Source organism: Camelina sativa, chromosome 11 (assembly GCF_000633955.1).
Source record: "Camelina sativa cultivar DH55 chromosome 11, Cs, whole genome shotgun sequence".
NCBI lineage: Eukaryota > Viridiplantae > Streptophyta > Magnoliopsida > Brassicales > Brassicaceae > Camelina > Camelina sativa.
The window spans coordinates 46,422,340-46,441,895 of record NC_025695.1 but is presented as its reverse complement, the minus strand read 5'-3'; the positions used below and the strand labels follow the sequence as shown (position 1 = coordinate 46,441,895).

The 19,556-nt window shown below is 39.3% G+C and overlaps 5 protein-coding genes across 7 annotated transcripts in view; 2 read left to right on the top strand and 3 right to left on the bottom strand.

The window, feature by feature from the left end:
• The window catches only part of LOC104726748 (ethylene-responsive transcription factor ERF107-like), a 2,464-nt gene extending 1,971 nt beyond the window's left edge, over positions 1-493 (top strand). Inside the window, exon 2 of the mRNA XM_010445680.2 lies at positions 8-493. Within this exon, the coding sequence (XP_010443982.1) occupies positions 8-275 (268 nt within the window). The 3' untranslated portion in view covers positions 276-493. The remainder of the gene's footprint in view (positions 1-7) is intronic.
• On the bottom strand, positions 155-3,914 carry LOC104726749 (ATP-dependent 6-phosphofructokinase 4, chloroplastic-like). Of its 2 annotated transcripts, XM_010445682.2 has the most exons (14): positions 3,537-3,914; positions 3,305-3,351; positions 3,172-3,211; positions 3,026-3,088; positions 2,650-2,946; positions 2,488-2,541; positions 2,337-2,405; positions 2,118-2,247; positions 1,998-2,038; positions 1,688-1,912; positions 1,555-1,603; positions 1,323-1,477; positions 1,021-1,195; positions 155-271 (listed from the first exon to the last, which is right to left on the bottom strand). In XM_010445682.2, the coding sequence occupies exons 1-13, from the start codon at positions 3,789-3,791 to the stop codon at positions 1,028-1,030; spliced, it is 1,593 nt and encodes a 530-aa protein (XP_010443984.1). In that variant the 5' UTR covers positions 3,792-3,914; the 3' UTR covers positions 155-271; positions 1,021-1,027. The 2 variants fall into 2 exon arrangements, with proteins under 2 accessions (XP_010443984.1, XP_010443983.1); XM_010445681.2 differs by lacking the exon at positions 155-271 and having other exon boundaries at positions 827-1,195.
• Positions 4,154-6,383, bottom strand: LOC104726747 (putative kinase-like protein TMKL1). 2 transcript variants are annotated; one of them, XM_010445675.2, is made up of 2 exons: positions 5,683-6,383; positions 4,154-5,215 (listed from the first exon to the last, which is right to left on the bottom strand). In XM_010445675.2, exons 1-2 carry the CDS (start codon positions 6,206-6,208, stop codon positions 4,659-4,661), a joined length of 1,083 nt encoding a protein of 360 aa, XP_010443977.1. In that variant the 5' UTR covers positions 6,209-6,383; the 3' UTR covers positions 4,154-4,658. The 2 variants fall into 2 exon arrangements, with proteins under 2 accessions (XP_010443977.1, XP_010443978.1); XM_010445676.2 differs by having other exon boundaries at positions 4,154-5,206.
• On the top strand, positions 7,001-8,495 carry LOC104726746. The gene is made up of 2 exons (XM_010445674.2): positions 7,001-8,129; positions 8,276-8,495. Exons 1-2 carry the CDS (start codon positions 7,016-7,018, stop codon positions 8,320-8,322), a joined length of 1,161 nt encoding a protein of 386 aa, XP_010443976.1. The 5' UTR covers positions 7,001-7,015; the 3' UTR covers positions 8,323-8,495.
• On the bottom strand, positions 13,867-17,963 carry LOC104726744 (U-box domain-containing protein 51-like). The gene is made up of 11 exons (XM_010445673.2): positions 17,616-17,963; positions 17,311-17,379; positions 17,079-17,238; positions 16,878-16,993; positions 16,662-16,783; positions 16,396-16,571; positions 15,990-16,312; positions 15,798-15,899; positions 15,264-15,701; positions 14,382-15,167; positions 13,867-14,291 (listed from the first exon to the last, which is right to left on the bottom strand). The coding sequence occupies exons 3-11, from the start codon at positions 17,212-17,214 to the stop codon at positions 14,106-14,108; spliced, it is 2,385 nt and encodes a 794-aa protein (XP_010443975.1). The 5' UTR covers positions 17,215-17,238; positions 17,311-17,379; positions 17,616-17,963; the 3' UTR covers positions 13,867-14,105.

Here is a 19,556-nt window from a genome sequence, read left to right as displayed (position 1 = left end):
GAAGGAGGCCATGGGGGAAATTTGCAGCAGAGATTCGAGATCCGGCCAAGAAAGGATCCAGGATTTGGTTGGGCACTTTTGAGAGTGATATTGATGCTGCAAGGGCTTATGACTATGCAGCTTTTAAGCTCAGGGGACGAAAAGCTGTGCTCAACTTTCCTTTGGATGCTGGAAAGTATGATGCTCCGGTCAATTCATGCCGGAAGAGGAGGAGAAGCGATGTACCACAGCCTCGAGGAACAAGAACGAGTACTTCATCATCGTCATCAAACTAATGGGAGTAGTGATGTTTTATTAGTATATATATATAGGTTAATATCGTAAGTATGTGAAGCATCTTGTATAGAGCCAAGAAAATATTAGATTAGTGTACTGAATAAAAAAACAACTCTTGCAAATTATGTACTAAAGAGTTCCTGTAACAATGGAACCTTGTCTGTTTTCTCATGTCTTAAATAGCTTAAGGTTCTAGAAGCAAAGTTCTTGTTCCAAATTCTGTTTTTTCAGAAATTAAACTTCTTGGGAAGAGGACCTAAATAGATCCACTACATCTATCTAGTTCTGTGGTACTTAAATCGAATTTTAACCTGAAAGATCTTAACGTAAGCCTAAAAAGAGAAACTTTAATCCAATGACACAATCAGTATCTGACAGTGAATTGAGTACATGAACAAGTTGCAAGAGGGACCAAGGTTAAAGAATGTGTAGCAGCCAGAGTTTTGTCTCATGGTTGGGTACAAGTCAGCATTCATTTTTTAAATATGACAAGGAATTCGATGGACCACACGCAACAGCTAAAGACAGGGGAGACGCACAAGTTGCAAAATGGAAAGTAAACAGAGAAAGATATGTATTAACATCTCAATCTCATCCCTTAGAATGTTGCGTATAATTATTATGAATAACTAAACCAAAGAATTCTTATAATCAATGATATAATTCGTGGTTTGATAAAGCTATCTTTTATGCATATATGTCTTAGTTTACATTTGGAAGAACAGTTGATGAATATCATCTGACCTGTTTCTTAGATAGAAGATGTCTTCATGTTGTCAATCTTTTCTTGAGTTTCCATGTCCATCACATTCTGCACTGCTCCTTCACCAGTCAAGAAACTCGGTTGATTTGTCGATGCAAGGAGTCTAGCCCACATCCTATCCGTTAAGTTCACCGTATTTGTCACTTCAGTCACCCGCTGCAGAAGTAAAACATGTCACTCCGTTAAAAAAATCATGGGATTCACTTTAACCGCAAAGGTTTAGGACTCCTCAATGATAAAATTAGTCTCAGGATGATAAGCGAAGTTAAAGGGATAAGCTTACAGAAATTGGTATGTAAGCATGTCTGCTGTTAACTGGTCCCACAGTAAAACCTGAGTACCCAGCCATTGCTCCATGAACTGCACTTTGGGCAAGAAGAGTGCAATAGACATTGTCTGACGCATTACTCGGTATTGCTCTTATCATATACGTCGGGTCTGTTCAACAAGTAAATATGTCATGAAATGAACAAGAAGAGCCTTAACAAGGTAGAGACAGTTATCTGTAGAAATACCTATGTACTTCATATTTATCATCATTTTCCGAACATTTGTAAAGTGATCCTGCAACATTATGATCACAAAACTTATCTTCAATGTTTAAAGAACTAGAAACCATTTTCTTAAGTTTCGTGGTTCGACCAATACCTTTATCTGTTGAGTCAACCAAAGGCCAACATCAAGCAAAAGTCTATTTCCTGACGCATCTTTAGTTTCAGATGCACGCATGCTTTGAGCAACATAACCCTGTCCAGCTCCTTCGGCTATCACAATTACCATGTGCCTGTTCTCTTTAAGTCGTTGTTCAATAAACTCAAAGAGCCCACCCTTTCCTTCAAGAAAAAATGGAGACTCTGGAATCAAGCAACAATCCTGTCGCATCCCAAAGCTGCCATTGTTATACAACAATAGAGAAGTTTTATAGTGACAACTTAACAATTAAAATACTCTCTATTACCACATCACGGTTTGCTAAAGTTGCAATCATGGCAATAAAACCTGCAAAATTTATACGAAAAGTTAAACTTCATATTCACATAAGAAAGAAAGTAGACCGCATGTGCCACAAAATGTTTACCGCTGTATCTTCCCATGAGCTTAACGATACCAACTCCATTTTCCACACTCTCAACCTCTACATGTGCGGCATTAATAGCTCGTTGTGCTTCCTCAACAGCGGTATCAAAGCCAAAAGATTTGTCAATCACCTAAAATAATGGGTGAAGAAGAGTGTATAAGAAACTCAATATGAGAGAGAAGTAGACCCTTAAGCTGAAAACTATCAATGCATATTTACAGCAATATCATTGTCAATTGTCTTGGGAATGCCAGAAACCGCCACTTGAAGACCACGTCGCTCGACTTCCTTCACAGAATATGAAGCAAGTATCAATATAATTACTTAATGACATCCACCAAACAAATAGTAATATGAAACCATGAACAACCTGGTATATTTTCTCTGCGCCCTTTTGTGTCCCATCACCTCCAATAATATACACCTGATATACACATTGACAAGATATTAGTATAGCTCGATTTCAATACTAACGAAACTACATAAAAATCAAGAAACCTAGAGAAAATGGATTATCAGTTATGTTAGGTACCTGATTTATTCCTCTATCTTGAATGTTATCAACAATCTTCGCTGTATCATGTCCTCCTCTTGACGTTTGAAGAAAAGTACCACCGCGTTTATGAATATCGTTAACTACTTTAGGCGTCAGGGTCATAGTGTTTGTAGAGTAAAAGCCTTTATATCCTCCCTGAATGCCAAGAATGTTATTGACACCATACATATTGTTCAATCCACATACAATTTCCCTTATAACTGTATTGATTCCAGGACACAAACCCCCGCAGGTCACAATGCAAGCTTTTACTTCATCTGATCTGAAATACACCTATGAACCCAAATCTTAACAAGTTTCAGTAACGAAGAATCTTCACAAAGTTTAAAACTTTTAAGAAGAAGTCATATACTCTTTCTCGAGGCCCTGCTCTCCTAAAGTGTACTCCTCGTTTACTCCCCTTCTGGACTACAATCTAACGATGGATGAACTTGAGCAAGCATTAAATCGTAAAAATAAAAACAAAATAAGAGCTTAGAATAAAAGCATCTAGCTTACATTTTGTGCAACCACATCTTCGGAACTGACAAAGGTTCGCCTACAACAGAAACAGTGTGAAGAACACATTACAAACCTCCAAGGATTTATTAGCTTACATACTTAACTTTGCCATGTAGAAACTTTAACTTACTTAACAATGGCGTATGCTTGGCTTTCTTCCAATGGATTTGGGTACGACTGTGATAAATCAATCACAAATCATGAATTAGGGAGCTATCATTAACCAAGCACAAATGTTATTACCTTTAAACGGATCAAGCTCATGACTTGACAAATAACATGCTACACCAATTCAAATCCTTAACTTGAATTTACAAATCTCCATTGCAGAAGTTTTGATGAAGTTGGAGATTTTCATATACCGGTAAATCAGGTAAGAATCTGGTCAAGTGAGGGACGTCTTCTAGCACAAACCCATCGTCTTCCTCTGCTCTCAATCCATCGGAGCACTGAGCTCTGATTAAGCTGTTCTGGTGCACGATTCGCGGCAAGACTGAAACTTTCTTCAGTTTCAAAGCAGGAAGCGGGAAATCTCGGCGGCGATGAAGGACGTTTGAAGAAATAAACGAGGAAAGATTAGGTTTTGTTGAGCCAAGAAACGAAATCGAAGCTTCCATTTTGTCCGGAGAACAAATCCGAAGTTGTGGGATTGAAAAATGATTTTTTTAGAGTCTCTGTTGAAACTCACAACAGAGAGAGAGATCACCAAAACGAAGGAGTTCACACTATTCCGTCACAGAGACGGTCAAGGTGTTCAATCCGAATATGAACCGGAATCAAATCGATCCGTAATCATCGGTTTCCAACCGAAATTTTTTCTTTTTTATATAAACCAAACCGGGCAAAAACCAGTTCTTAAACCAAAGTGTTAGATAACACCATGTCGTTCATAATAAAAGCTATAACACACCATGCCGTTTTATATAAACCTGTTTTTTTTTCTCTTCTAATAAATGTATTGATGAAGAAAATACAGGGTAAAAAATGTTGAATCTGTGGTTATAACATACACATACACAAGATTAGTTCATGATACTTTGCTTAAAACCGCAAAGATCTCCTTCAAGAGCAAGAACCAGAGAGAGAGAGACTCATGGATATTTCAGGTATCATATATCTTGCTGCACAGACCGAGAAGGCTATATAATATACAACTTCAAGGACAATAGACATTCAAGAGGATGACGTTCTACGATTACTGGAGGCCTTTTGAGAGTCTTCGAGTCTCTTGTTGGCTAAATTGGCTATTCTCTCAGGTATTCTCCAATCATGAAGTCCTGCCTAAGCAAAGCTTCGATCCATCTTCAGTTACAACTACTTCTCTGTAGACATCCACAAGCTAAAACTTGTTATATGTATTGTATCATCCCTGTGAAGACTCTCCCCTGTATGATCCGATCTACGTAAAAATGTATCTGACTGCTTGAAAGATTCAAACTTTCTCTCGTCATGTCTGTTCTACAAATTAGTGAGTTGCCTTGGCATCATTTCCTGATCTCTTCAAGTTTCCTCAATACTTGTTTGAAGCTCGGCCTATGAGAAGGCGACGAAGAGCAACAAGACACTGCAAGCTGAAAGTAGTCGAGAACACATTCTTCGGTCACACCATTTCCATCTTTCACACATCTCCTAAGAATATCAGGACGGTACAAATCATACAACCTATTATGATCAAGAACAGAACACGTTGGATTCTTGTTCATCGGCTCTTTACCAGAGACTAACTCAAGCATGATCACACCAAAACTATACACATCACTCTCCTTGCTTACTTCCTTCATCTTGATCAACTCAGGCGCTTTATATCCTTCTGCAGCTGAAGCCTCTAAAATCTCTTGCCCAGCCGAAAAGTTCAAGAGCAAATGCAAGCCGAAATCAGAGACTCTAGGCTTAAAACTCTGTTCCAAAAGAACGTTTTTTGACTTGAGGTTTCCGTGAACAATCATCCCTGTGTGGAGATGATCAAGTCCTCTAGCTATTCCAATGGCTATACTCAAAATATTGCTCCATCTGTGTGCGTCAACATCTCCACCTGCCAAAACTAATGCTCTGTTTTTTAGAAAACATATTGAATACTGATTAGATTAATTAATGCTCATGTTGATATTCTAAAAATTTAAAGGAAAGAGATCTATAAAGTTTTTGTCTTATCTATTGTGTATAAAGAAGTGGGAAGTGACAAAAAAAAAAAAAAAAGTAGTTACCGACAAAAGATAGATCAATAATGGTGAATCCTAGAGGAAGAAAAAACAAATACTACATGTTACGATTTTATGAAAATGTAAAAAGATAGTAAAACAACTTCTTCTGGATTGGCTACAGTTACCAATATGATTCCATCTGACAAAAATGGACTTATAGACGAAAATAGCGACGAATGGAATCAAGACAGCGAACAAGTTAAACTCATTTTTGTCGGAAAATTATAAAGTTGGTTACTTTTTCAATCTTTTCACGAGAAGAAACCAAAAAAAAAACAAAAACAGAGAGTAGAAAACAGAGACTTACATTTGATGAACTCTGAAAGATTCCCTGAACCGAAGAAAGGATGAATCATAAGCTTCTCTCCTCTATCTCCAACGTAGAATCCTAACAAAGGAACCAGATTAACATGTCGGACGAATCCTAACAACTCAACGACACCGTTAAACTCCTTAGAGTCTGATCTCACTGCACACAAAGGTCGAAGGAACCTAAGAACCCTAACTTTCCCACTTCTCTGCAACGTCGCTTTGTATAATGTTCCGTAGCTTGATTTCCCGATGACTTCTCCTGGAGCGTCGAGGATGTCGCAGATAGTGAGATCTTCTCCACCGTGGAAGATGGAAAGCTCCTCCTCCTCTGTTTCCGAACCAACTTCGTCAGAAAAGTCTTGTTTCTCGTTAGGAGATTCTACGTCGTGTTGAGCTTCATTGGTCTCTGTTTCAGGTCTTCTTCTGTAGAAGATGAAGAGTATGGTGATGGCTATTATGATCAAGAATGCTGTTGGTAGAGATATCGCAAGTACCAGTTTTAGCAAATGGGATTTTCTCATCTCATGGAAAAGTTTCAGTTTTTTTGGATTTGGGGTATCAAGTGAGAGAGATATAAAGTTGGAATATTTAGGTGTGAGAATAGAAAAAGGTATGAATAATTGAAACCTTTTTTTTGTTCACAGTAGTAATGATACAGAGAGAGATATGTGAATAGGTTGTGTGATGGGATGGTAGATGAAGTAAATGATGATATATAGATCTGAAACATGTTTTAGTTGTATCAATGTGGACTTATGAGTTGTTTTTGTTTGCTATTATTGAAAAATGTGTTTTTATTCTTCTCCTCCCAAAGTTCTCAACCAATTGTATAAAGTTTTATGACCTACCGATATAATCCAAATTTGTTGTAGGTCAATTTATTGGAAGGACTATTTTAAACTTTGTCATATTATTAGAACTAAGATTTTGCCATTATGGCGTTGTACTTTGAAAACGTATTCGTATTTTGTTTGGATTTTTGGGGTACTAAATAGGTCTAGGAAATGAGCAAATTATTAATAGTTAATTTTAAAACTTGCTGCAAATCTCTGTATTTTAAAACTTGCCGCAAACCTATTGCGTCCAAATTTAAGTGGACTAAAATATAGAGAATATATGATATCTTTGTAATTATGTTAATTACTTCTCCATCTCGTTTGTAATATTTAGTGTATATTCTCTAGATTAGCTTTATACCTTAGGTATAAATAGAGTTATACTCATGTCTATAATCAATAAGAAGAAATATTTTTCTCTACATGGTATCAAAAGCTTACTTTTTCTAAAAACACAAGCAACTTTTTTTTTTTTGTTCTCTTTTCTCCGCCATGTCTACTACATCTTCCTCCTCCTCCGCTGCGATCACCGATGCTGTTACCACCGGTTCTTCCTCTTCAACTCTGGTCAGCATCAACATCAACAACATCACCAAGCTCTCCTCCACCAACTACCTCATGTGGAACCGCCAGATCCACTCCCTTCTTCGAGGTTATGACTTGCTCGCTTTCATCGACCCCTCTCACGAACGTCCTGCCGAGACTGTCACCGTTGATGGCAAAATTTCGCCCAACCCAGCGTATTCTCTCTGGCTCCGTCAAGACAATCTCCTCTACAGCGCCATCATTGGCTCTATTGAAGTTGCCCATCAGCCACTCATCGCCGCTGCAACCACCTCCCTTGAAGCTTGGACCACTCTTGCCTCCACCTATGCCAAACCGTCTCGTGGTCATATCCGACAGTTGAAAGATCAACTGAAATTTTTAGTCAAAAACACCAAAACCATTGATGAATATATGCAATTTATCAAAACCAAATTTGATGTTGTTGCTCTCCTTGGCAATCCCTACCACCCTGAAGATCTCACCGACATTGTCCTTGCTGGTCTGCCTGACGACTACAAACCCGTCATTGATGCTGTTCACGGTCGTAATGTTCCCATCTCCTTTGCTGAACTTCATGAGAAACTCATCAATCGTGAATCCCATCTCCTCAATCAGCCTTTGTTACCGTCTCCGTTTCCGGTCACAGCGAACGCTGCACAGAATCGTCCCCAACACTGGAATCACTCCACTCCCAGCTCGGTGACTTCTAAACCATGTTACTCTAGTCACACCAACCATCGACTCCACTCCTCCGGTCAGCGCAAACCTTACCTTGGCAAGTGTCAGGCCTGCGGTGTTCAAGGTCATACCGCTCAGAAGTGTACTCAGTTTCGGATTGTCTCCTCTGGACAAAATCCTCTGCCGCGCGGTTTCTCTCCCTCGCAGCCTCAGGCGTACCATGCCCTCACCGGACCTAACGAGTCACCATCTTGGCTTGTAGACACTGGAGCTTCCCACCATATCACCTCTGATCTTGCAAATCTCTCCCTTCACTCTCCCTATAACGGAAGTGAAGAAGTGGTGATTGGCGATGGTAAAGGTCTCGCCATCACACATACGGGTTCTGCTCACTTACCCTCTTCTACACGTTCACTCACTTTACGCAACGTTTTACGTGTTCCTAATATTACCAAGAATCTCATATCAGTCAAGAGACTATGTACTGACAATGGTGTTTCTGTGGAATTCTTTCCCGATATATTTCAGGTGAAGGATCTCAACTCGGGGGCACCGGTTCTAACAAGCCCGTCTAGAGGTGGTGGCTATGAGTGGCTGTGTCGTGTTCCAGCTCCTTTGCTTTTTCTCTAAAAGTCTCTGCTCTTTTATCGCTTTGGCATTCTAGATTAGGACATCCGTCTCTTTCAGTTTTAAAAACAGTTGTTCGCAATTCCACTTTTTCAGTTTCTAATATAGAAGGTTTCATTCATTGTCCAGCTTGTTCACTAAATAAAAGTCACAAAACACCATTCTCCATCTCGTCTCTCTCCTCCTCCAAACCACTCGAACTTTTCTTCTCTGATGTGTGGACATCTCCCGTTCATTCAATCGATGGTTATAAGTATTATGTCATCTTTGTCGATCACTTCACTCATTATATTTGGCTATATCCTCTTCAAAAAAAATCAGACGTTAAAGACACATTTCTTCGTTGGAAAGCGTTGGTCGAGAACAAACTACAACAACGACTGGTCTCTTTCTACAGTGATAACGGTGGTGAATACATTGCACTTGCAAATTATCTCAGCAGAAATGGAGTAACACATCTCACGATGCCACCGCACACACCGGAGCATAATGGGTTCTCGGAACGACGACATCGTCACATCGTAGAAACAGGCCTAGCTCTTCTCTCACACGCCTCCATCCCCATCACCTACTGGAGCTATGCCCTTGCTACTGCCGTGTATCTCATCAACCGCTTACCTACACCAACGCTTGCCAATGCTACTCCATATGAACAGCTCTTTCACACTCCTGCCAACTACTCAAAGCTTAAGGTATTCGGGTGTCTATGTTATCCTTGTCTTCGTCCATACACCAAACACAAATTAGATCCTCGTTCCATGTCGTGTGTGTTTCTCGAATACTCTTTAACTCAAAGCGCTTTTTTGTGTCTTGATCCTGTCTCTACTCGGATTTATGTGTCTCCTCATGTTTCTTTCATTGAGAATTCCTTTCCTTTCAAAACACTATCCTCCAACACTCCCATCATCTCTCCCGTTTTTCCTCTCGACATATCTCCACCACATACAATCATCTCGACACATTCACTCTCTCCACCACCAGAAGTTGAGCCCCCAGGTTTGGATTCTTCACCACCGGCACCTACAGTCTCTGGTTCCACCTCACACTCTACTCCTACACCGGCATCACCTGTCTCTGGTCACGGATCGTTGGCATCTTCTCCGATCTCCACACCGACTCCGCCTCTCACCTCCTCACCACAGTCCCGTCGCCGTCTGAATCCGCTGGTTCGACTATGTCACCATCTCTGTCTCCACATTCGCCACCACAACATTACAACTTACATCCCATGGTCACACAAGCGAAGAAAAATATCACCAAACCCGTAAAATAATTTTCGCTTGTTGCCTTGTCCAGTAATTCTGAAGTGGAGCCCCGCTGTGTCACTCAAGCATTGAAAGATGAACGATGGCGAGGTGCAATGAGCTCTGAGTTTAACTCCGCCGTTCGTGAACACACTTGGGATCTGATACCACCTGATCCCTCTCTAAATCTCGTTGGGAACAAGTGGGTTTTCGCATAAAAAGAAAACCCGACGGCTCCATTGATTGGTTCAAGGCCCGCTTAGTTGCAAAGGGGTTTCATCAACGTCTAGTTATTGATTTCTCTGAGACTTACAGCCCCGTTATCANTTTCACACTCCTGCCAACTACTCAAAGCTTAAGGTATTCGGGTGTCTATGTTATCCTTGTCTTCGTCCATACACCAAACACAAATTAGATCCTCGTTCCATGTCGTGTGTGTTTCTCGAATACTCTTTAACTCAAAGCGCTTTTTTGTGTCTTGATCCTGTCTCTACTCGGATTTATGTGTCTCCTCATGTTTCTTTCATTGAGAATTCCTTTCCTTTCAAAACACTATCCTCCAACACTCCCATCATCTCTCCCGTTTTTCCTCTCGACATATCTCCACCACATACAATCATCTCGACACATTCACTCTCTCCACCACCAGAAGTTGAGCCCCCAGGTTTGGATTCTTCACCACCGGCACCTACAGTCTCTGGTTCCACCTCACACTCTACTCCTACACCGGCATCACCTGTCTCTGGTCACGGATCGTTGGCATCTTCTCCGATCTCCACACCGACTCCGCCTCTCACCTCCTCACCACAGTCCCGTCGCCGTCTGAATCCGCTGGTTCGACTATGTCACCATCTCTGTCTCCACATTCGCCACCACAACATTACAACTTACATCCCATGGTCACACAAGCGAAGAAAAATATCACCAAACCCGTAAAATAATTTTCGCTTGTTGCCTTGTCCAGTAATTCTGAAGTGGAGCCCCGCTGTGTCACTCAAGCATTGAAAGATGAACGATGGCGAGGTGCAATGAGCTCTGAGTTTAACTCCGCCGTTCGTGAACACACTTGGGATCTGATACCACCTGATCCCTCTCTAAATCTCGTTGGGAACAAGTGGGTTTTCGCATAAAAAGAAAACCCGACGGCTCCATTGATTGGTTCAAGGCCCGCTTAGTTGCAAAGGGGTTTCATCAACGTCTAGTTATTGATTTCTCTGAGACTTACAGCCCCGTTATCAAACCTGCAACAATCCGACTGGTTCTTGACTTGGCGGTGTCACGTGACTGGGTTCTCCGATAATTGGACGTCAATAACGCTTTCTTGCAGGGCACTCTAACTGATGATATATATATGAAACAGCCTGTTGGTTTTGTTGATCGAGGAAAACCGGACCACATTTGCAAACTTCGCAAGGCATTGTACGGTCTCAAACAAGCACCTCGTGCTTAGTACTTGGAGCTCAAGACATTTCTTCAAGCGTCTAGCTTTGTTAATGCTCTCTCCGATGCTTCTCTCTTTTCTCTTCTCACCAAGGGAGTTACTATCTATGTTCTCGTTTACGTTGAAGACATAATTGTCACAGGCAACGATTCCCACCAGGTGGAAAAGTTTATTGCTCTTCTTAGTGCTCGTTTTTTCTCTCAAAGCTCAAGGTGAGCTTTGCTACTTCTTGGGCATCGAAGTGGTTCATTCCAAGTCTGGTCTCCATCTCTCCCAACGCAAGTACATCAACGACTTATTGGCTCGGGTTCACATGACAAACGCCAAGCCGGTAACAACTCCCATGTCCACCGATTCTCGCCTTCAACTGTCTTTCGGTACTCCTCTTCCTGATGGCTCTGAATATCGCATGGTTGTGGGGAGTCTCCAATATCTTCATTTCACACGTCCAGACATTGCTTTCGCAGTCAACAAGCTCTCTCAGTTCATGCATTATCCCACTGACCTCCACTGGACAGCCGTGAAGAGAGTCCTTCGGTATCTCTCTAGCACTCGTGATCATGGTATTCTTCTCCGTCGCACCAACAGCCTTAATCTTCATGCATTCTCCGATGCCGATTAGGCTGGCAACTGCGATGACTACACATCCACCAGCGCTAACATTGTTTATTTGGGTCCTAATCCTATTACGTGGTCTTCTAAGAAGCAAAAGACCGTCGCTCGTTCGTCCACCGAAGCGGAGTATCGTGCGGTGGCTGACACTGCTGCAGACCTTCGCTGGCTCACTTCTCTTATGCACGAATTAGGCGTCACCTCTTCTACTCAGCCTGTTATCTACTGCGACAATGTTGGTGCTACTTACCTTAGTGCTAATCCAGTTTTTCACTCACGTATAAAGCATGTGGCGCTTGACTATCATTTTATCCATGAAATGGTTCAGTCCGGTTTTCTACGAGTTGCTCACATATTATCCAAGGACCAGCTTGCCGATGCTCTTACCAAACCAGTTTCTCGATCCATTCTTACAGCTCACTCTCCCAAGATAGACCTCTCTCCCGGTCGTTTATCTTGTGGAGGCGTATAGAGAATATACGATATCTTTGTAATTATGTTAATTACTTCTCCATCACGTTTGTAATATTTAGTGTATATTCTCTAGATTAGCTTCATACTTTCTGTATAGATAGAGCTGTACTCATGTCTATAATCAATAAGAAGAAATATCTTTCTCTACAATGGGATCATGGCAATGAAGAAGAGGATGTTCTAGTGGCTCGCTTGGTTGTTGTCTGGCTTTTGTTAGGTTGGTAGAGTTGAGTCCTAGAATGTTGACTAGGATTGTTGGTTCTTTGGTTTATGTTGATTAGATATTTAGTTTATGGTTTTGGAATTATTACGGTTTATTGGTTATTGGTTTATTGGTTATTTATTGGTTTTATTATTTTTGCTGTTTGGTGTGATCGTGGTTAGGTGGCTAGTGGGTGTGGGACCACTAGCTTAATTGTTTATTATTATATTATATTTATATATTTATTATTTATTATTTATTACTATTATTTTTTTTAAAAAAAGGGTCGGGTCGTTTCAGTTTCGTATCAGAGCCCTTACGGTTCTAGGTTTGGGTTCACTAGGCTTTGTGATGTAGATGTTTGAGATTACATGTCTTGATTGATTATGTGAGTTAGTCAATTGTGTGTGGCATGGAGTNGAAGCATGTGGCGCTTGACTATCATTTTATCCGTGAAATGGTTCAGTCCGGTTTTCTACAAGTTGCTCACATATCATCCAAGGACCAGCTTGCCGATGCTCTTACCAAACCAGTTTCTCGATCCATTCTTACAGCTCACTCTCCCAAGATAGGCCTCTCTCCCGGTCGTTTATCTTGCGAGGGCGTATAGAGAACATACGATATCTTTGTAATTATGTTAATTACTTCTCCATCACGTTTGTAATATTTAGTGTATATTCTCTAAATTAGCTTCATACCTTCTGTATAAATAGAGCTGTACTCATGTCTATAATCAATAAGAAGAAATATCTTTCTCTACATAAAATAGGTTAGTCTAGAGTTCAATTAGAGAAAATCTGAATTAGTATGGCAAAATTATTCTCCCACGTCGAATGGTCCTTTTGTAGCCCCACCAAACACCATACGTAAACAAAGAAGGCCACGAGGGGACCTTCATGTCACTCGCCTTTCAACAACCACAACTCAATATGCAACTTTGGTTTGGGAACAATTTTTAGAGGTTTTACTACTTTTTCCTTTTTTTCTATTTTATTGCATAATTTCTATTCTGATATTTGATCACTGCATATTTAGATAAAGCTTTTTCCATTTATACGTGTATATGTGTGTGTGTAACCTATATCTATTTTGTAATTACATTCAAGTTTTGTTAAAGAATTTTATGTTTTATGTTCTGATTCTTCATGGAGTATTTTATATAAACTCAGTGTCTCAATCATTCCAGGTAGATAAATGAGAGAATTTGTTGACAATGCTCAAATATCATCTCTAATTTTCAGTATTTGTCTGGCTATTTATTATTCTCTATTTTCATATTTATGTCTTTCAGAGCTGTATTATATAGAACCCACACCATTTAATGGCCTAGGTGACAGATCTCACGTATACTACTAAGTTACTAGCCTAGTAAAATCCAACAAAATCGAGTTTGAAAAAACATATGAAACTATTATTTTAAGCATAGCAATTGTTAACTGAGACTTTTTTTTTTTCCATTATGGCCTACAGATATAGATGTTAACGAAACAAACCAATATACAGTCGTAAAATATATGGATATATCAACACTCTTTATATTTCCATCATGCAAATGTGCAGTCGAAACCTATAATACAATAAAACAAATAAGGTACATTTTACATACAAAAAACTCGCATATTTCATCAACGTTGATCTACTCGTGTATGCGCAAGAAGAATGGTATGACAAAAAAAACACACACGATGCATTTTTTTTTTTTTAAATGTTAATTGACGAATTAAGCCGTATAAATCTTAAGACCTTAAACCTTTACTTTTATTTAATTAGTTGTGATCTCCACTCGTTAATTGCAGAAAGCAGAGAGTGATTAGGAAGTAGAGAATGATTAGGGAAAGGCAAATCCGTCATCGGAGATTTATGATTCTTCTGAAGCCACTCCTTAATGGCACTCTTCTCGTATGTATATCCATCCGCAGCAACGCATGGATTCTCCATCACATCCTAATTTCAACAATCAAACCATAAACCAAATCAAAACACACATAAGTAACAAAACCTAGCATAAAGATATAAGACTGGATTATTATTTACCTTTGTTATTGGACAGTAGAAATGGCTTGGAGCGCTATGATGATGATGGTCAATTTCGTCAAACATGTTTCTTGCGTTATACGCAACTTCCTTTAACCGTTCAAGAACCGGTAAAATTTCTTTCCCTAAATCAGGACGATCACGCTTTCTCATCTCCGCACATCTAAGCCCTATCATAACCATCTCTTTCGCTTCCTTAACCGGCCAATCTCCAGCAGTCTTATCTAAGATCTCTGTAAATTTCCCGGTTTGATCTCTCAAAGCTTTCTCTATAGTATGAGCTAACCCCATCGCAGATCTAGCTGTAACTAGCTGAAGAAGTATGATTCCAAACGCGTAGATATCAGATTCAGGGGTAACCACTCCGGTTCTTTGGTATTCGGGATCGATGTAGAAGAATGTTCCGACCGGACCGGTTTCGTTGAAAACCGTTGAGGCATGGGACGGATCAAGATTAACCATCTTGGAGAGTCCTACGTCTCCGATTTTGCTCACATTGTTCCGGTCAAGGAGTATATTGGCCGGTTTAAGATCGCGGTGGACGATAGGTCTCGGTTCGTTTGTGTGGAGAAAATAAAGAGCTGAAGCGATCTCCCAAGCTATTCCGAACCGTTCGAACCACCGTAAGGGAGGCGGTTGCGGTGAGTCAGCGTTTGGTCGGCGTTTCATGAGTCTTTCCTCAAGGTTTCCGTTGTGCATATACTCGTAGATTAAGCTGCCGCGTTCAGGACATGCGCCTAGGAGAAGAAGCAAGTGTGGGTGACGAATCTTGCTTAGAATCTCAAGCTGAAGAAGTATCAACAAAAACGGCATCGTTTTTAGCAGAAGAGTAATTTTGCTTGGAGGTTAAAAAGTGAAAAAAGGTTTGTTTAATTTTTTTACCTCTTGGTGAAACTGTTTGGTTAAGCTACTTTTGTCTGAATGAAGAACCTTGACAGCTACTGTCGTGTGGTGCAAGTTACACCGATACACGCTTCCGTAACCACCCGTTCCGATCTTAAGTTCATCGGAGAATGATGACGTGGCATCGACGATCTCTTCCCAGTCAAATTTCATGTATTGTTGGCGTTGAAGCGGTCCGCCTTCAAGTGCATCCTCTAGCCTTTGCTTCTCTTTTCTAACCTCTTCCGCTCTTGCTTCCGCCTCAAGTTTCTCTTCGGTTTCTCTCTCGATGCATTCTCTCACGAGCTCAGCCTCATTTTCCGCTTCTTCTTGTCTCTCCCTCTCCATTTCCACCACTTCATCCGCTTCTTCTTCTCTTATCGTTAAGTTCTTGAACCTAGTAGCTTCCTCTAACCGCCGCTGGTTCAGATCTTTCATCTGAGAGACAAGAAAAAACAAAGGATTCAAATCATATTCTGATATCGGAAAAAAACTACTTTCTAAAATGCATAAATATTGTAACTAGCAATGAACCTTTTGAGAAGCATCGATGACTTCGCTTTGAGCAACTGCATACATTCCTTTAATATGACGAAGTTCAATCTTTAGCTTCTCTAACTCAAAGTCTTTATTCATCTGCATGTTAAGAGAATCACACATTAGTAAAACTTAATGCATAACTTTAAGACTCATTAGACAATTGGCTTTGAGAGACGAAAAATAAACCTGGCTACTAGATGAAGTAGGGTCACTATAGGTACTTGAGCTTGAAGCCTCTTCCATCTGAGAGCTTCTCCAGCTTTGTATATCACTTCCTCCATACCCAATCCCCGAGCTGTTTGTTCGGTAAAATCCCTTCTGGTTTAGTAACTTCGATTCATCCACATCTAGAGACCCGGCTCTGTTATGACGATGATGATGCGGATGATCATTGTTCTGTTTTACAATGTTTGTTCCAACCTTTTGGTTCACGGTTGAAAGTGCTTGGATTCTTTGGAAGAGTAAAGGTGTAGATGTGAACTGATGACTCGATGTCGAACTTACTGACCCTAAAACGTTTACAAAACCTAATCAAATCAAACAGGTATAAAAACAAGTTTTCATTTTGTGTCCTACAGAGTTAAGTTTATACCTGAATGGCTACTTGAAGAGAACCGGCTTTCACTTCTATCATCAGCAATGCTCGTTTCGATGTCTACATCGGATTTACGAACATTGAGAAGCTTCCCTTTAGAGATAACATGAACTGTGCAAAATCTTGGTGTAACATCTGAAATCCTTGAAGACAAGTTGCTTCTCTTCAACTTCCTGCAAAAGAAGAAGATAAGACTTCAAGAATCGGATCGATCGAAAAACTCATAGAGAAATCGACAGTTAAAGAGAGTGTTAAAATGTTACCATGAGAAGATGATAGAAGAGGATGCTCCAATGACTAGCTCACTAATTCCATGATCTTGAACTGCTTTAGAGATTGCATCAGCTACATCGTCTGATTCAAGCACCATTATATCCAATTGAACCTTTTTTTACATTTTTTTCACATTTCACAAGATTTCAGATTCTCAACCATAGAAAAACGAAAACAGCAACAGGAATCAACTGTGACTCACATACCTCTCTATGAGCAAACATGTCTCTACTTGGAAGAAGCATCTCTCTGGTTTTCCTATCAACATCTTTCTTGTAAACTGTTGTGGTCGAATCTTGTCTTCTGGTCGTATTCGAATCTCCTATTTTTTACCAAACAAATCAGATCGAAATTTTGACTTAATTAAAGATTGCAACTTATGTAAAGTCTATATATAAAAAACTTACTAGGTTGGACATGTAAGAGCTTGAAGACAACATATTCTTGAGAAGCAAATTGTTGAAGTGCCCATCGAACAACGCCTTTGGTTTTGCTATTGTTCCCTTTGATCGCAACAGCTACGAGTAAAGCTCCGTCTCCCATTTCTTGATTTTCAACGGCTGAGATCTGATTACCATCATCAGGGTTTTAAGGGTTTGTTGAAGTTATTATATAGAGAGATAAGAGATTTGAAGATACCTGATGATAAATTTGACTTTGAAGCTTCAAGCTTCGGTTTCCTTAACCTCGTCTCGTCGTGCAGATGAGCTTAAAAAGAGAGACAAAAACAGAGAGTCATGAATTGGTCTGGTTTTTATGTTAATTAAAATGTAATTTACAGAGACATTTTCTGGACAAGTTGAATCCTTAATGGATATAATAATTTATATATAAGAAAAATAATAAAAACATTGAACCAATTCAACGGTTAAGATCAATCATCAGGGTTTAATTAAGGTTTGTGTTAAGCAATGGTTCCAGTTCCAGATAAGATGTGAAGATACCTATTGATTTTTTTGACTTCAAAAGCTTTTCCCAAACTTGTGGGTGGATGATGATGATTCAACAGCTTCTTGACAAATGGAGATAAAGAGAAAGAGAGAGAGAGAGAGAAGAAGACGACGAATCAAATTTGAGTAGTGAAGAAAGGAGCTTCCTGATTAAATAAATGGGAGTTATATGGAAAATTCATGCGCAAACCAGTTGAATTTCTAAAGGATATATGTATAATAATCCAAAATTCAAAAGAAGTAATGATTTTAAAAGAAAAAGAAAAGAAAAAAAAAACGATGAGAGAATAATTGAAAATGTCAAAGGAAGAGTTTTGTGTGTGTGAATGAATATGTTTATGTCTTTTCCGGTAAGTACTAACTTAAGGTTTTTGAGTAGAAAACGTGATGACGTTCAAAGTCAGAACAACTTGGCTTTTGTCGGACTGCCAACTTTTTTTTATATTGTTGACTTTTCAATCTATGGGGGTTGTTTGTTTGTTTGTTCAATTTATGAATATTTAGGTTTCATTTTCTGCCAAAATACAATTTTGTTTTTGATTTTTCTTGTTCAACTACAAATATGTCAATAAGGTTTCATCTTTTGCGAATCTTTTTTTTTATAGTGACATGAAAGAGAATTTTCCGTATGACTATTTTCTTCTAAACGTTTGACTAATGAAATTAACTTACGTATTATGTAACAACGAGTTTTCAGAAAGTAATAAACGAATAATGACATAATTTGTGAAAGCTTCTGTCTTATACCTCTCTGCATCGGCACCTCCTGGAAACTTTTTGTTTTTTGCGGCGAAAACACAACTCAAAGCTCTATAGATAAGACTCACCTTTGTAGTATGAACTTCCCACATATAGATGTATCTCTATGCAATAAGCTCATTTCTTGTATACTCTAAGAACAAATATATCCCAACGAGTGTTTTAAAGTATCGTCGATCTCACCTTGTGGTATAAATTTTCCACATATCTCTCTGCAAGGAGCTCAATTCTTGGACGTACACTCCAAATTTTTCATATTTTAAGCACAAATATGTCCCATCAAACTTTTGAATCTCAAGTACGAAAATTCACCGTTTTAACATTGAGATTGGCCGTGGTGTAATGAATGGATGTCATCATTGTCAAACAAGACGCTTGACCTACTCATGAATCATGATATATATGACAAAAACCAACATGATGCAAGTTCTTGATAAACAAAAAATTCAAAATCTTAGTAGACATTATATACGTTACTTTCTTCAGAGTTATGCAAAATCTCAAAACATAAGTATGAAACAGAGATAAATAAATAAAACCGCATTGTTTTTCATTGGATTAATTACTTGTGGATGTCTTTATAGTCGAGTCCAATATGAAGGTAATACATGTGTACCTTTTTAGCATTTATTATGTGCATTCAATTAGCATTTAATGTTGGACGAAATAGCCGGTGATAGTTATCTTATCTGAGATGCGGATGTTATTAAGAAGAAAACACAAAATTATGCGTTTGATTAATACAGTTCTAACTATTAATTTTGATAATGTGAATTTATTGACCCTTCAGTAGTGGACGTGTTTGACATGAGAGTAGTAGGTGCGTTGTTCTATCTTTTACGGATGGTCCAAAAATGGGAAAACTGCCAAAATATACCCCAACAATTTCTCGTTAGCTTTTTCATATCTTAACTTCGATATCCAGCAAATTGCAGCCTCAACTCAAAATAAATTCAAATTTTTTTATCTAAACTCCATCAAATTTTTCTGTTTCGACATCCGTCCAAACGGTGTTAAGCAAAAGATTAATGGTTGATTAGTCAGCTTTGACGTGGCAGTTTGGCTTGACAAAACGATGTCGTTTTGTCATTTTGGCGTGTGTTAAGCGCTGAAACAAAACGATGTCGTCTTACAATTTAGGGATTAAAAATCGATTTCTTCCCCAAATCGATTTTA

What these genes read in the sequence shown, in the direction of transcription:
- LOC104726744 (XM_010445673.2), bottom strand. Translation starts at nt 17,214, where the DNA reads ATGGGAGACGGAGCTTTACTCGTAGCTGTTGCGATCAAAGGGAACAAT. An exon ending in TCTTCTATCATCTTCTCATG is followed by an intron (nt 16,572 to 16,661) that starts GTAACATTTTAA and finishes CTTCTTTTGCAG; the next exon opens with GAAGTTGAAGAGAAGCAACT. An exon ending in CTCTTCAAGTAGCCATTCAG is followed by an intron (nt 16,313 to 16,395) that starts GTATAAACTTAA and finishes TAAACGTTTTAG; the next exon opens with GGTCAGTAAGTTCGACATCG.
- LOC104726746 (XM_010445674.2), top strand. Translation starts at nt 7,016, where the DNA reads ATGTCTACTACATCTTCCTCCTCCTCCGCTGCGATCACCGATGCTGTT. An exon ending in TCTCGCCATCACACATACGG is followed by an intron (nt 8,130 to 8,275) that starts GTTCTGCTCACT and finishes GATATATTTCAG; the next exon opens with GTGAAGGATCTCAACTCGGG.
- LOC104726747 (XM_010445675.2), bottom strand. Translation starts at nt 6,208, where the DNA reads ATGAGAAAATCCCATTTGCTAAAACTGGTACTTGCGATATCTCTACCA. An exon ending in TCTTTCAGAGTTCATCAAAT is followed by an intron (nt 5,216 to 5,682) that starts GTAAGTCTCTGT and finishes ACAGAGCATTAG; the next exon opens with TTTTGGCAGGTGGAGATGTT.
- LOC104726749 (XM_010445682.2), bottom strand. Translation starts at nt 3,791, where the DNA reads ATGGAAGCTTCGATTTCGTTTCTTGGCTCAACAAAACCTAATCTTTCC. An exon ending in GCTCATGGGAAGATACAGCG is followed by an intron (nt 2,039 to 2,117) that starts GTAAACATTTTG and finishes TAAATTTTGCAG; the next exon opens with GTTTTATTGCCATGATTGCA. An exon ending in GATAAATATGAAGTACATAG is followed by an intron (nt 1,478 to 1,554) that starts GTATTTCTACAG and finishes CTTGTTGAACAG; the next exon opens with ACCCGACGTATATGATAAGA.